Source organism: Tachysurus fulvidraco, chromosome 5, assembly GCF_022655615.1.
Source record: "Tachysurus fulvidraco isolate hzauxx_2018 chromosome 5, HZAU_PFXX_2.0, whole genome shotgun sequence".
Classification (NCBI taxonomy): domain Eukaryota; kingdom Metazoa; phylum Chordata; class Actinopteri; order Siluriformes; family Bagridae; genus Tachysurus; species Tachysurus fulvidraco.
The window spans coordinates 25,442,598-25,459,122 of record NC_062522.1 but is presented as its reverse complement, the minus strand read 5'-3'; the positions used below and the strand labels follow the sequence as shown (position 1 = coordinate 25,459,122).

Genomic DNA, 16,525 nt, shown 5'->3' with positions numbered 1-16,525 from the left:
GGGGGGGGGCTGCTAATCTTCTTCTAGACTCTTTCAACCATGGGCTGTTCATTAAGAGTAAAACTAAATCTTTCTAACATAAAGACTTTTTAAAAGAAATAAAAAAAATCTAATACACAAAGACCAAAAGAAATAATACAAATCTTTTTCATATCATTTAATAATATTCTGTGTAGACCATAGTGTTTAACCTGTTACACTTCCAGTGGCATATGTTCAAAAATCATAACATAAACAAAAAATAAAAACACACGACAATGGTGAAGCCAAAAATAATCCTTAAATATGGGCCAGAGGATATTATGAAAAAACTCAACAGGCAGATAGACTGGCAGGCCAGTGGAATACCCAATTTTGTTGTGTCTCACACACACACACACACACACACACATATATATATATATATATATATATATTTTTTTTTTTTTAACTAAAAAATAGTTAAAACTAGTTAAAACTAGTATAACTAGTTAAAAAATAGTTAAGATCAATTGTTAATTGTTTGAAATAAAGTCCACAGATTTCAACAGATGCACACAGGAAAGAATACACTCCAGGTTCAATAACCTCAAGTGGCACGCACACACTCACACACACACACACACACAAACACACACACACACAGAGAGAGAGACAGAGAGAGCATCACATGAGGCATATGACTTGTATAACAAAGAACCCTTTCTTTTTAATATAATGCAAGCAGTTATGCTCTCAGGTTAAAGATAGGCACATCAACAATTTGCTTAAAAAACAAAAAACTACAACAAAACAAAAAGACAGAACAGAAAAACAGCTGTATGAACTAAAATGTCACAAAAAAACACCTCAAACTACACAATCAGGCTATTACCATTTTTAATTTATTTAACCATTAAACCTAATGCTGTTATACCTAAAGTTTTTATTTGTAATACTGCATTATTTGAATCTATCAATAGAGCTCAGATAGTTAAAATGCTCAGTGCATCTGAGAAAAATCTGCTCATCTGAGCAAACTACTAATAAAACAAATTTTAAGTAGTACAATGTTCAATATGATCTGGTCTCCTTGATGCACATACACCACTTCAGTTTACATTGCCATAGAGGAGCAGCAAACGGAAGAGAGCTGGAAAGAGGGAGCGGTGAAAAAGAAAGAGAACAGGCTGGCTCTCCAAAAATAGCTCTCCGGCACCCTGGCCTCCAGTGCGGTTGTCATAGCGACAGAACCAAAGGCACTATAAATAGACTATCAGCTCCAAATCTTGTGTGACTAGAGAGAAGCCAAAGATTGCAAGGAGAGAAAGTAAGAGGTAGAGAGAGATAAAGAGCATACAAGAAAGGCAGAGAGAAAGAGAGAGAGAGAGAGAGAGAGAGAGAGAGAGAGAGAGAGAGAGAGAGAGAGAGAGAGAGAGTGCGTATGTGTGTGAGTGAGAGAAAGTGTGAGCGAGAGAGTGAGAGAGAGAGTCAAAAACAGTGGAAAGGAGAGAATGAGAATGAGAGGGGGTTGGACTTTAACAGAAGAAAACAGATTTGTGCTTAGAGAATGGGAGGAGACAAGAAGAGAAAGAATGCAGCAAAGAGAAAGTGGTAAAAATGTAGGATTTACACAGCTGTACCATGTAATTGTTGAATGTTTTTAATACAATGCAGGTGACTACATAATTTATAAAGTATTTAGATGCTTCAATTTGTCTGAGGCCTAATAAATTTTGTAAGAAATTATGCTGGGTCTATAAGAAGCTTCCAAAATTTACTATCCTGTCATTTACAGTGATGATGGGATATAGCATGCTAGTTACTTGCATAAAACATATGAAACCTGGGTGACCTCCCGTGACAGTGTGAATCTGATTGGAATTCTGCCTTTTTTTTTTTTTTTTAAATAAATGTATGATCTGCAATTGACCAATTATTTTTTCATCTCTCTTAATGACAGTAAATATCACTGTACACTGAAAAAAAATAGTTTGCTTAGGTGATACAAGTCATAAGGCTTTTCCACAATATCTCAGGCAAAGCCACTTCATGAGTACATCATGAAGGTGATTAAAGAAATCATCACAAACTAGTAGAGACTAATAGCACAACACAAACCAATGAGCCGACCAAACTGTGCAGGCCACATTTCATTTCACATTGCCACATTACCGTAGCTGAAGTAAAGGTAGTGTAAATGCAGTTATTGTGTTGGATAACCAAGTATTCTGGGTTAAGGATGCTGGATTGTGTGTCTTTTACAATGTTTTTAAAATTCTTCTTTATAACTTACAGCATCTCAATGAGGTCTGGACTTGACATGGCCATTCCAAAATCCTGATATTTTTGTTTTAATCATTGGTCATTCAGCTATCGATTTGCTGATGTGTTTGGGATCTTCTGCAAAGGCATAAGCTGCTGGACAGATGGCCTTTTAGACATTTGTCTCAAGAATAATCTGATATAAAGTGGCATTTTTTAGTGCCAAAGATGCCCATTCAGAGCAGTGGCACTTGCAATTCAGTGAGCAAATTGCAGGTACCCATCTTCTGTTTTCACGATATTCAGGCACTGTTTGCATGAGCAAATATCTTGTAGCATGGTTATCTGTAGTTTTCCACTTAGTATAGTACGAACTATTGGGTAAAGCTAAGCAAACATAGAGAAAATTTGTATGGTGTGCTGTCCTTTAAAACAAGGAGCTGCTAATTAACTGTTATCAAGCTAAATTAGCACACTCATCAAAACAGAGTGCAGAGTATGTAGATTTTTAGCTACAAATAGACTTTGCTAGTCAGTTAGTTGTTTGGGAATCTATTATATTCACAGTCAAATACACTGAAAACAGAACCAGATGTGTTAATAAAACTCTGAAAAGAAAGTATTCAGAGCAGACAAAGCCAATGTAAACTATGTATAAAGCAAGATTCAATTCTCTCAAGCTCATAAAGATGAATGCTCATAGACAAGAATCTGAGGAACGTACTATTGCCGTATATAACGTAATAATATACTATTATTCAGGAAGTATGGTGTTTTTGTTTTCTAGCATGAATAGCACTCAATAATCAAAACTGGATATTTAAAGATTAGTAAAAAAAAGAAACTGTCCAGATTTGATGACCAAATCTGATTCCTATTCTTGGCTGAGAAGTAAACCCAATAAAATCTTGCTGTTGTAGCCCATGCAGAGAGCTGTAAGAATTTCCATGTGTACAGGTGTTCCTAATAATGTGGATGGTAGGTGTATATTTGTATCTGCTTATCTAGACATCTACCATTTGTAACACACATTTGTATCCCAGCTGTAACCCGCATCAATTTTAGCTGTAAACTTCTTTAGTGCTACAGTAGTTACTGTTCTCTAATATTGATTACTGTGTTTTCCAAAGGTTTTTGTTGAAGTGCCTTGGTTATTTTGTAAAACATGCTAGTAGTACAGTGGTATAAACCACAGATAATATTACTTCAAATTTTTCAAATTTTCTGATTTTAAATCAACAGGGAAAACCAGAAGCCACACCCCTTTCTACCTGTTTATATATTACATCAATTGTTTCTTAGTAATGGTGTTAAATGCATAAATATGCCACAACAATATTCCATCATTGCTATCTAGCCTACCTTGTCTAGCGTTTTGTAGTTTTGCCTATGTACCATTTAGCTTTACTATGTTTTACACAATGTGAGTGGTATGATAATGACATTCTGTCGAGATGTAGATGCATTTCATAGACAAAAGAAGCATGATGTGTGAGTAATAAATGAGTATAATAGTTACTCCATTAAGGAACCTAAAAAATTATGACAATTAAAACATTTATATTAATTGTTGTGCTGCCATACCTGCTTTCTTTGCTGTGTTTATCAAGATAGTAATAATAAAAAACAAAAATGACCTGCTTTATATGCACAATTTTTTTAAATGGCAATGTAAAACATTAAGATAATGTAAAAAATTAAGATAATAATTAATATAATTACCACCCTCAGTGTGGAATTACAACATTAAGTGAAAAACAATCTGAAACAATTAGAAAATAAAACAAAACCTGTTTGCATGTCTATTAGAGGTCTTCTCGGGTCTAAAGGCATGTACCTGACCCGAAGTGACCCGAATCACTTTTTACCCGAACCCGACGTGCATAATTAAAATTTTTTTTTAGAAAGACCCGACCCGAGACAAACCCGAAAAAATTAGACCCGAATCCGACCCGACCCGTTGGCAATTTTTTTTAACCAGACTGGACCCAAATGTTGAGTAACTCTACACTAAAGTAACTGCTGCAGCGTAGATTCAACATTGATTGACAGGTCTGTTTCAACGAAAATTAGCTTACCGCTAGCCACACGTCGCCAGCCACATGTCGCAAGCGGTCTTTTGGAAAACAGAGGAGAGGTTGGAAAAGGACTCGAGTTGATGCACACACGCGAGATACAGTAGTTCGGGTCTTCTCAGGTCCGTTTGGTAAAAACACATGCATTTTAAATTACCTGAGACCCGATGCCGCTATTATTATACCCGACCCATGGTTGGAGGCACACGTGAAACTTTTAGACCCGAACCCGCTCGGGTCTCGGGTCGGACCTCGGGTTTTCGTATCTAAGTGGACCCGTGAAGACCTCTAGTTTGTATACCATTTTAAATTTGGGCATGTGCCTTTGTTCACAATGAACCAATCACATTCAAACTCATGTTCAATCATGTTCAAGGTCATCAGTAAAATTATTCTGATTTACCCCAAATAAAGATCAGCTGTTTTTGATCCAAACAGCTTTCAAAGCTTTACTGTACATTAGATGGTCCATGAAACAGCATAAAGGCTATCATAGAGAAATGGAGCACGATAATGACATAACACAGGACAGGACATTCCTCAAAAATTTGTAAAAGGACAAGAAATAACTTATCAGGGAGGTTGTGAAGAGAACTACTGCAACATTAAGTACAGATTATTCTCTGCATGTGGCTCTCATATATCTCATCTCTCATATTTTTCAAGCACAAGACCACAAGAACTCTACATTCACAGTGTAGCATGATGGTGGCAGCATCATGCTTTAAAGCTGCTTTTTTTCAGTCAGGACTGTGGATTTGACCAAGTGTTAATAAAATAAAATGGTGTAATAAAATCAAAAGGTGCTTCAACAAATATTAGTCCAGGGGTAAAAAAATCAGGTATGCCTGAAATCTTTACATTTTTTCCACTGATAATGGTACTGATTATTGTTTCATTATTGTTTAGTTAAAAGTTGTTTAACATCTGGTAAAAAAAAAAAAAAAAGAATTTAAGGAAAAGTCATTAAAATGTTTCAAAATAATAAAAAATGTAAAATTCTATTTAAATTTTATGCACCCTTAAATATACTAAATAATACTGAAAAATATTGAAAATAAATTGATGGTTCCCAGAATATTTTTATAATGAATTTATACAATGAAAGACTGTAAATTAAGCGAAAATTAACACAAACGATAGACAATGACAGGCAGAAAGAATAGTGCCTTTTGGACTATTTATCCCTGCCCACATATATTTGCGACGGTGGGGACATGGTTGAGCATCAGCTGTGAATGGAGAAGAGGTGGGTCAAACCAGCAGGGTTGACCCATGATTCCTTGATGATTCTCACCTGTGTCTTATTACTGCCAGTCTACTTATTTGGATTGTCTCTTTGTGTTTTCAGTAAATCCTGTAACCGACAAGAGTGAGAGAGAGTGATATAGCCGGAGGAGATTGTGAGACATGCGCACACACAAATACACCCATAGGCATGCAGATGAGTGTTAATATGACTTGAAGCAAAAGCCACATAATACACAAGGCCACAACACCAACCCAGAGAGCAAATTAACATGTAATAGACATATTTATACGAACTTCAAGTATTTTAAAGATAGGGCAGGCAGAAGAAGACCAGTCTTGTGGTAGATACTATTTCATTACCAAAAATTTTATACATTGTGCCAACTAATTCTAACTAAACAGCTGTAGCTGTTCACAGTGCAAAATATAATTAAATTATTCCCTTATGGGTTGCACACTATTATTTATATTTTATATCAACTATTTCTGGTGTTGAATATGTTCTCATTATCCAATTATACTAGCTAAATTTAAAGTAATGGTTGATTACGTTTGTGCTTAAGCAAAGCTCTTCTCCATTTATTTTATGTTAAATTTCATATGAAGATTATCAATCCAAACCAATCTTTCATTATTTCATGAAGCTTAGGACAGTACTTTGGCTTTTAGTAGTACCATTTTTTCTACTGCCATTTCTTGTATACTCCTTAAGGAAGGACACTGACACAAATGTTTCTTAGATCTTCCTAAAATCTTTATACAAGCTCAGCTCCTGAGTTTGATTTACTTGGAATAAAACTGATTTATACCAAATTAGAGAGAACTAATATAATATAGAGGTCTCTCCCAAGTCAGCCTGTGACATATGCCATATCCAAATACATGCTACATGTATTCTGTTCAAATCTCTTTGATGATTCAGAATACAAGCATTTATCAATACTTCCCATGCATTTTTTTTTCAGTCTGGACCCCTGAAATATGAGATGGGGTGGCAAACAAAAAAACATACTAATCTCAGATGGGATGCCTTAAAATACCATAAAAGGTTAGGAAGTTGCAGCCCACCTCTTTTGTATAGGAGAAACAACAGCTATAGGCAGAGCCTGGAGCATTTCTTTTTCCAGATAACGTTAAAAAATACTTTATGCTTTTTCATATTTGAAAAAGGAAGAAGCAGGTGTTCTGGCAATTGACTGAACCAAGTATGAAAATTTTGTAAGTATATTCATTTTAATACCATTCACCTTTTAAACGATTGATTTGTTCTGGTTTATTGATTTTTTGAAAGTGCACAGGAAAGATTCTGATGCCACCATGGAATCCAGGTCCCTCTCTGTCGTACATTATACCCATTACCAAGCGCACCTTGGCCTGCACAATGAGCAGCAGCTTCACTTCAAAGCCCATGTGCAGGAGCTGGCAGCCACTCCAGAAGCCGTTGCATTCCACCATATCTCCGACTGTGTCGCATGTGACACTCACCAAGATGGGTTCCATAGACAATCCAGAGACATTTCAGGAGCACTTCAGCTGCATGAGAATGGCTGGGGGTGTAACGGGCTCTGTGACTCCTTCCCTTTTGATCGGGGAAGCCCAGCTTACCAGCCAGCAGCTGCCACCATGGTCACAGCTAAAGTAGCCCAGTATGAAGGTGCGGTCTGCAGTGCTTCAGATGAACACTTATGGAGCTCCAACAACACTTAGAATGATAGTGACTCCCTGAGGTGTTCCACCCCTTTGCCTGTGCACAGCAGCTGAAGGACTTCTGTTGCTGGTGGATGATTAGAGTAGTGGGGTTGCAGAACAGATCATCGAGCTATCAAACTGGATTAATTTGTCATTTGGCTCTTGATAAAAACAGCAGAGTGGGATTAATGCCACTAGCAAGCATACCTGGCATACCTAGCTGCCAGGGATCACTGGTCTAGGTGTCTTCTGTTTTCCTCCTTGTCTCCTTCTCTCTCTGTTCTATTCCACTACCGGTCATACAGCTCATGGAATTGATGTGTGGGAGCCTCAAAACCAGCCCTCCAAACCCACAGTGTTGTATAACGTACTAGAAAGCAATACAATAATACAGTACAAGTATCGTACTAGAAAAAGACTTTGGTAGAAGTGAAAGTCACCTTTTAGAATATTACTCAAGTAAAAAAAAGTAGCTGATATATACTGTACTTAAGTATCAAAAGTAATTTTCTGATATTTAATGTACTTAAGTATTTGAAGTAAAAGTAAAAAGTAAAATTTCAGTGATTTTCGGTAGGCATAAGAGCAGGAAACTGGGTTTGCAGTGTTGTAATGTAACGAAGTACAAATACTTCGTTACTGTACTTAAGTAGAAATTTCACGTATCTCTACTTTACTTCGCTATTTAAATTTATGTCAACTTTTACTTTTACTCCACCACATTTCTTAGATAAAATGTATACTTTTACTCCGTTATATTTCCACTAAGCATCTTCGTTCCTCGTTACTACAAAATAAAATCAGAAGAAATGTGTGTGACTGCAATAAGGGAGGTTTGGCGAATCACTGCTCCTAGATTGCATTACGCTCCGCACACTCTATGGAGAAGCACAGGCACGCGCAGCGTGCACGCGCAGTCAGAGCTGGAGGCATTTATCTATAACGTTAATCGGCGGAAAGCCACAAAGATGGCAACCAAAAGCAGTGAAATGTCACTATTCTTATTACCAGAGTTGTAGCACAAACAAAATATTAATGCAAACAATCCATTCCATACTAAATAAAAATAACATTTATTGATTTGGTCTTTGTCTTGTGAATGTTTTTTTATGAATGACTGCATTCATTGGACACACTGTTCGTAGAGAATGCACACATACATGAACTGATCTGATTCAAGACTGGCATCATTACATCATGCATAACATTTTGGTGTCCACTTTTGCCATTTTAAATAATACCATAACTTTTGGCTTACTATGTAGTCATATAATATATAATATAAAACTCTTCTTGTTTTAAATTCTCACTGGGGGCTAAAACCCCTAAAGATGAAACCCTGGAACCGCCTCTCCTCTTATGCCTTCCGAAAATCACTGAAATTTTACTTTTTACTTTTACTTCAAATACTTAAGTACATTAAATATCAGAAAATTACTTTTGATACTTAAGTACAGTATATATCAGATACTTTAAGACTTTTACTTGAGTAATATTTTAAAAGGTAACTTTCACTTCTACCAAAGTCTTTTTCTAGTACAATACTTGCACTTTTACTCAAGTATTGCTTTCTAGTACTTTATACAACACTGGTTACTGGTACCAAAAGATCTTACATGTGCTTATCATGATACCATAGCCGGGCATTCGGGGAAGGATAAAACCATAAACTGTCTAATGGCTCCTTTTTCTTGGCCAGACATGATACAGGTTTTTACTAATTATTAAAATCATGTTGATATTTGTACCCAATATGGCCACCTCAATCAGTACTAAGAATGTAATCCTCGTTTAGTCAAACAGTTGTAAGTTATGATTGTTTTTTTTTGTAATCCTGTTTTTTTACTTATTCCTTTAGTTTTCCCAAAAATACAATTTACAAATTTGGTGTTAAAATACTCACCATAAAGTGAAACTCAATAATAATCAAAAACATTTTCAGAATTTTAAAACAATATGACCAAAAAGATAAAGGTAAAGAAAAGAAAATAGACAAATCTGCTACTCTGATGTGATCTTGGTAATGTCCAACTTGATAAGCCATGGGCTGCAAAGAGCTTACCAAAAAGGCATATGATCACAATGTTGAAAATATTAATCAGAAGAGGGCTACAAAAATTGACATTGTAACACTGTAAAGACAATAACTGTAAAGCGAAAATCTGGCACAACAGTGACATTGCTAAGAACAGGATTAACTAACCCTATTAAATCTATGAGAAGACCAGGAGAACACAGCCCTACAGCAGCACTGCAACTTGTAAGCACTGGTTGCTCCCTACATATGACAACAATCTCCTAAATTCTTCTGATGGGATTCAGGGAAGGACGGCAAAAAAAAAATGTAGAAATACAAATAAAACAGTGACCTGAAGCACACCTTCAAATCAACAAACCAAGATCAAGATTTTTGAGTCCAGATCTTAATCCATTTGAAAATCTATGGAATGACCTGAACAGGTCTGTGCAAAGCAGCTGCCAGGCCAAATGTTAAAATGCTTTTGTAAGGAAGAATGAAAATATAGGCAAAATATTGTACAGATAACCGTGCATGTGCTTTAAGTAACAATATCATTTTCCAGTTGAGCCTTTCTTCTTGAACTTTCTTTCTTTGTCTTCCCTCTTTGCAACACTCTTTAACTGGTAACACTCATTCAAGAGTCATCTGACAGATTTCTTAAAAAAAAAAAAGAATCCACCTTGTCTATCTGTTTGTGTCTCAGTCTCTTACTTGCACACTCCTGCTGTCTACTTGTAAACAGACTCTCTCTCTGCTCTGTGTTTATATAAGCACACAGAAAAGAGGGGGCACTTCCAGTCTAAACAGCTCAGCCTAGCATCCACAACAACCAACTTAGAGAAAAACAAAGACAGGCAATATTGAGCAGCTTGCCATTTAGTATGCAAACAATGCTTTCAAACATACTTTTCAGATATTTTTTTCACCATACTAAAAAATCTAATGGGCAAAACAAGAATGGAATTGATTTAGTATGAACACAGGGACACATTTTATCAAAAAGTTGAAAATTTCCAAGTCCTTCTTAGAAATCATAGTGTTTTGCCAGTGTTTATCGATTAGCAGTGGCATGGCACATAAATATCTCAATAAGCTAAGAAATGATCAAGAGTAAAAAGATAATATTTATCAAATATGCTTTTGTTTAAACAAAGACTCTTCTTTTCTCTTCTAGCGCTTCTTCAAAAACTCAAAGGAAAACAAGAGGAACAATATAAGAGAACTGTAGTACATATTTCTGAAAATATTTAAATGCATTTCCAATTGTTTAACTTACTTTGTGGGATGCTTAAGTACCAGTACAATATAGCAGGCTAGTATTCTATTAAACAGAAACTCTTGACAACTTTTGCACAAAGAGGACTGATGATATGCCTGTGTTTAATTAGCCTGTGCCTATGTTTAATTCAATTAATCTGAATACATTCAGTTTAAGTTTAAGTCTTTGGTCCATGCTCCTCAAAGTGGGATCTGAGGACCACTCATCTATAATGTATGACCTATCATTTGAAAAGCTTTATATGTTTTATAGAGATTACTGGTCACTTAATTACTCAAAACAGGTAGGCCTATAAATAATTATAATGACTGTTTTATAAGTGAAAGGTTAAGAAAAGATGAAGAAAAAAGCTTCATGGATACAATAAACAGCCAAAATACTATTTAACACATAATTATAATGAGACTAATATTTAAATTGTTGGTTTATATTAAAAATAAAATATGTAATGAGGTGGTTCTTTTTAACAGTTACAAAGATCTCTGTCTAAACGGAACCCTGATCTAAAACACAGTATAATGTCATGGGAAACATTTAAAGCAGTACAGTTTTATGATTAACACAGCTCAGCTGTATATGTCTTAGATGCAATTTCAGGAACTAACAAGTCTGAGCTGTATTCCAAACAATAAACAATTCAAGAGAGAAGAATGGACAAGTTTAAAAGTGTCTAATTTCTTTACCAATTTGAATTTGAATTTTTAATAAATAGTAATTAAGGTCAGGTTAACTAAAGCCCACCATTTACCAACAGGGAAAGAAAGAGAGAGAGAAAGAGAGTGAGCGAAAGAGAAAGAGGAAGTTTCAAAACTCTATACTCACTACTGAGCACAGTCAATCAGCTGATACTCATTGGATCTCTCAAAGCAGGCTCTTACTCCCTCGTCCTGCCACAGGGTCTTAGTGTGTTCATAAAATTCCTGCCAAAATAGATGGAAAAAATCTGAGTATAAGAAAAGGAAAATAAACTAGGATTTTACTAATCAGTATTTGGCATGATGTGTACTGTAATATAACATGAGGTATAAGTTTTTTAATACTCACATTTATCTATGCTATATTGTCAATAACATTATTGATATCAATTCAATGTTGATATGGCAGTAATCACAAATAGTGCCTTCACATATTGTTTCAAAGGAAATTCTATATCCTTTTATAAACAACATGTAAATTAAAAGATGTCTCAGTTAAATCTAGTCTTGTAGAGCCACATTATTGCAAGGTTTAATGTTTTCCTTATATCCAGATGATGGCATGACTATGATTATCAATGCAAGGGTGATGATCACATTAGACTGTCTGCCTATGTCATTTCATCAATCAATAAAATAGATGTGAAAGGTCACAACGGAGGGTGCAGCAGTGCCGCAAGATAGTGTGGCCACCTCACTGCTCACAGGATCCCTGGACCAATCCTCAGTGCCAATGTTGTCCATGTATACACAAGGTTTTTTTTTTTTACTGGTTTTCTTCCACCTCATCCAAAACAATAAGTGGCAAATCTAAATTTCCCCTAGAGGATTAATGAGGGTGTTCATTGTTCATTGTCTCGTCCACCACAAACTTGACCAAGAGATATGTCTACTAAATTGAATAAATAAATGACTAAATAAATAGACCCAGCCAGACTGCTGTCTGTAATGAGGTTTTACTCAAATAGTTTGGTAACATTGTTGAAATGCTGCACTTGCCCACTTCCACTTGATGGCAAAAAATAGGCTGTTTCGAGGCATTCAAAAACATACACAAATAGTTCATTAAATACACAGCAGGATTTCTATTTATTATTTAAATGTTACTATCAAACCAATATTTAGAATCTCTAATCACAAACTATGGAACTTAAGGTATCAACATCCATGTGATAATCAAAGTCCCAAAGATTCTGATTACCTTTTCTTTGTTCTGATTCTAACATGATGTGAGCATTAACTGAAGCTTTTGACATATATTTAGAATTCTTTGCACTATTCTCCTGATATGAGATTGGCTGATTGGATAGCTGCATAAACAAGCAGGTATATTTATTAAAGTGGATGGTTAGTGTATTATAGTGTATAATATAGTAAAACACGTATAGCAAAAGGAGTATTACAATAAAAATAATTGCTGCCATTTGACATTACTTGTTTGTAATATCTTTAAAAAGAATAGCTGAGGATTGCTTTCGTCTTCTATTTTTATAGAACTGCTAGAATAAGAAAGCCTTGGTTCAGTTTACAAAGAAAGGGTAACTAGATGGAACCTGTGCATTTGCTGTTGGAACTAACAGAAAATAACTGACCTTTGGTTGTGCCAATTAAATGTGAATAACACAATTGTCAATTGTCTTACATCACTATTAATAGAATCAATGAAAATGTAAAATATAGTTGTAAATATTTTGTATTCAAGATTCTGTACTATTATTAGGTCCCAGTTTCAATGTAATCAGAATCGGAATGCTTTATTAATCTAGAGCGGGAATTTGGGTAAGCAAACTAATATGCATTCCTTCAAGTACATATGACAAATCTTAGTGTAATGGTGTTGGGTCAGGACTTAATGTTTATAAAATATCTGTCCTGAAACAAAAGCAGTTGAGAACCTCTGATCTAAGTAACTGCCATGTGTTTCCCTTGTGAGTGTTATTTTACCTAGCTGTGTGGTGTTAGCAAGTTTGTTCAGATAAGCTTTTCCCGGGAAAACAAAGCCAATATTTATGCATATTAGCTAGCTGCATACAGTAGCATCAAAAGTGATTACATACAACTGTATGTAAACAGATGCTTATTTGTCTTATATTAGATCATATATGAACATACATATCAAGTATCATACATATGATATATGTAACATACATATCAGCTGTTTGGACCTACATACAGTCCTTTTCAATGACTACATCTGAACCTTTGCAGACATGCTCAGAAATTTTTATTGAATTGAGTTCATGTATTACAACTGTTTATGTAATCCAGCTCTACCACCTTCAAATTTACTGAAATATGGCAGCCATAATGTCAACAGATGTCATCAGATGTCATCAGTTTGGCACCACAATTCTGAAGATATCATAAAACCCTAGGAATACTTAGCCTTAGCATTTTTAACATATTATTCAAATAATCACAAAGTGCTCCAAAAATGAGCCCCAAAATGCAATTGTTTTTTTGGGGTTTTTTCAATGTAAACCCTGTGAAGTGTCTGTTGAAAGCTAACTGATATTTTTAAGTAACCAAGTCCCACTTGCAAATTAGTGTATTTTGGGTTTGAGTTTTTAAGTTTAATGTTTATGATATCTGGGTGAAATTACCCACAGCATAATGAATGAGACTTGAGCATAGATTTTAGCAAGTGCAATTATTATGATGATGAGATTATTCTGCAATTACTATTATTGGTGCATTTAAAACCAATTCAAGTAATACAGTATATAGGACTCAAATTGTAATATTGAACAAAAATTTCTGGCTTAAAATCCTTAGTGTGATCCTATTAGTTTAGACTTCTATGAAGAATGCCTAGACAATATAATGGTTTGCTCAGTTGTTCAATTCACTTTCCAATGCCTCTGCCCCATTTCCAAAATTCCCAAAAAAGCAATAGTATTATCCTATAGCAAGATTGTGGTAAGAAAAACATAACTAAATCTAAAATGGCAGATTAGAGTCTCTCCCCAGTCATCTCATGAAGAAAAGTACCTGATAATGTAGGTAAAGCACAAGAAGACCCTAAATAACACTGTGGATTACATAATTATTATAAGTGCTAATGACTACAGTGGTATGACACAGGGTATTAAAAAATGATCATGATACATACCGAAGTGAATTCAAAGTCTTTTTGATTGGTTAAATTGAGGATGTACTCGATTCGAAACTGGTTTGCTGGACAGGCTAACTGAACTGGAGGTACCAAACTGTTCATTGCAGTCACAATAGTCTGTAGAAAGAACAGTTTTCACATGGCTAAAGCACATCTTTAAATATAGTATTTCTTATAGCATTTGAAAATTCACTCAATGATCTGTGAGGATAAACACTTACCTCTATAGCTTCTTTTATGTTATTCTTAATATCCTGAATTTTCTGTTTTTTCTCTCTGTGAAATAAACAGCCTGTCAGTTATTTGCAGTGTATTAAAGATTTAAAATCAAGCATTTTTTACTGTCATCCAATCAATCAAAATACAAAATAAGACTCGGTGAAAAGGTTAATATAATTGTTCAACAAACTCCACAAAAAAATAAAAATAGTATAAACAAACATATTTTAATAACACCATTAGTGCTTATTAAACATTAATTAAGTGTTCCTAATGAACATGTGACAAGGTAAAAACCTTAAGAAGAACTAGACAAAATGACACTGAGAAATAAATCAATAATCTTACACAAATGTACACAAATAGAAGTCATATAGTAGCTGGTATGTTGAAAGGATAAGCTTCAGGCTCATAATCATTGCAAATTAAAAAATCTAAAAGAATTCAACTGCTACACTCAATTGAAATTGGAGAATATAGCTGGTTTCATATTGTGGCCATAAATAGGCAGGGGACAAACCAACAATAAGTAAGTATAATATAATATAATCCCTTTATATAAATAAAATTTTAATAAGTTCCCTAAATGAATATTGTGCATTACTGTGATAGCAGGCAATTTTTGGTGCAATCTAGAAAACAAAGCCATAAACAAAACTGTCCATGTATGGATTAAATTCTAATTCATTTGTGGTATTCCTCTGTTTAATTAGCTATGATAAAGATGCACCAAATTACACGTAAACCTGAGCTCTGTTGTGTTCAGTGCATAGCAAGTGGCAGCACAAGTATATGCCCTCATGTGTACTGTTCATGCTCTGCTCTGTTCTCTTGTTTGCTTAGTTATACATGTCTTTGTTTTGATCCATGTTTTGGCTCCACCCTATCTTGTTATTGGTTGTTCTCTGATTGTGTTCTGATTTATTTTACCTGTTCTGTGTTTTTTCCCTGTTGATTTGTCAAAGTATATAAACCCTCATGTGTCACGTCTCTGGAGAATGGCAGTGTCAAATTTATATTGGGAGCCCTGCAGACTCCAAGCGTACAGAGGAATCGGGCTCAAGTCCTTCCTGTTAATGTTCATGGGCTTGGAGTAGCTTATAGTGTTACTGTACTTTGAAGCCCCAGTACTAGAGGTGAAGTGAACTTTGTGTACCAAATTAGTGGTGTGTTTGGGCACCCAGACACTTATGCCAACTTAGACTGTCTGTCAAAAAAGTTCACCCATCCATAAGACTCTATTACCCCTTTTCCACCAAAAAGAACCGGGTGCTGGTTCAGAGCTAGCACTGGTGCTGGTTCAAAGTTGGTTCCACTGGCGAACCTTCTAAGAACCGGTTTGCCTTTCCATCGGTTAGAGAGCCATTACAGAGCCGAGTCTGACATCACTGTATACGTGTCACGTGTCCCAGCAACGTAAATGCAGCAGCGGCAAACACAAAAACAACATCAACAATGGCGGATGTTGCTTTACTGTTAATGCTCATGGCTTTGTGAACATACACTGGCATCCAAACATGGCGAATCCTATGTGTACGTGCAGCTCCATGTAATTTGTATAAACGGAGGTTGTAATCGAGAAAGTACATAACATTATTTTATCATTAACACAGAAAAAAGGGTTAGCCTTATCATGTAGCTACCTACTATCATGTGTGCTGATAATTGATCATATTGTGATAAAGTAAAAGTGTATTAAACATCGGTATATCGGGCAGTCGTGGCCTAATGGTTAGAGAGTCTGACTCGTAACCCAAAGGTTGTGGGTTCAAGTCTCAGGCTGGCCACTACTGAGGTGCCCTTGAGCAAGGCACCGAATCCCCCTTAACTGCTCCCCGGGCACAGCAGCATAAATGGCTGCCCACTGCTCCGGGTGTGTGTTCACGGTGTGTGTGTGTTCACTGCTGTGTGGATGGGTTAAATGCAGAGAACAAATTCTGAGTATGGGTCACCGTACTT

General features: G+C 35.5%; 1 protein-coding gene across 3 annotated transcripts in view; it reads right to left on the bottom strand.

The window, feature by feature from the left end:
* The window catches only part of gnas (GNAS complex locus), a 48,319-nt gene that overhangs the window by 13,171 nt on the left and 18,623 nt on the right, over positions 1–16,525 (bottom strand). For all 3 annotated transcript variants that reach the window (XM_047813765.1, XM_027146978.2, XM_047813766.1), the window contains 3 exons: positions 14,569–14,623; positions 14,345–14,464; positions 11,360–11,457 (listed from right to left, as the gene is read on the bottom strand). In XM_047813765.1, the coding sequence (XP_047669721.1) occupies positions 11,360–11,457; positions 14,345–14,464; positions 14,569–14,623 (273 nt within the window). The remainder of the gene's footprint in view (positions 1–11,359; positions 11,458–14,344; positions 14,465–14,568; positions 14,624–16,525) is intronic.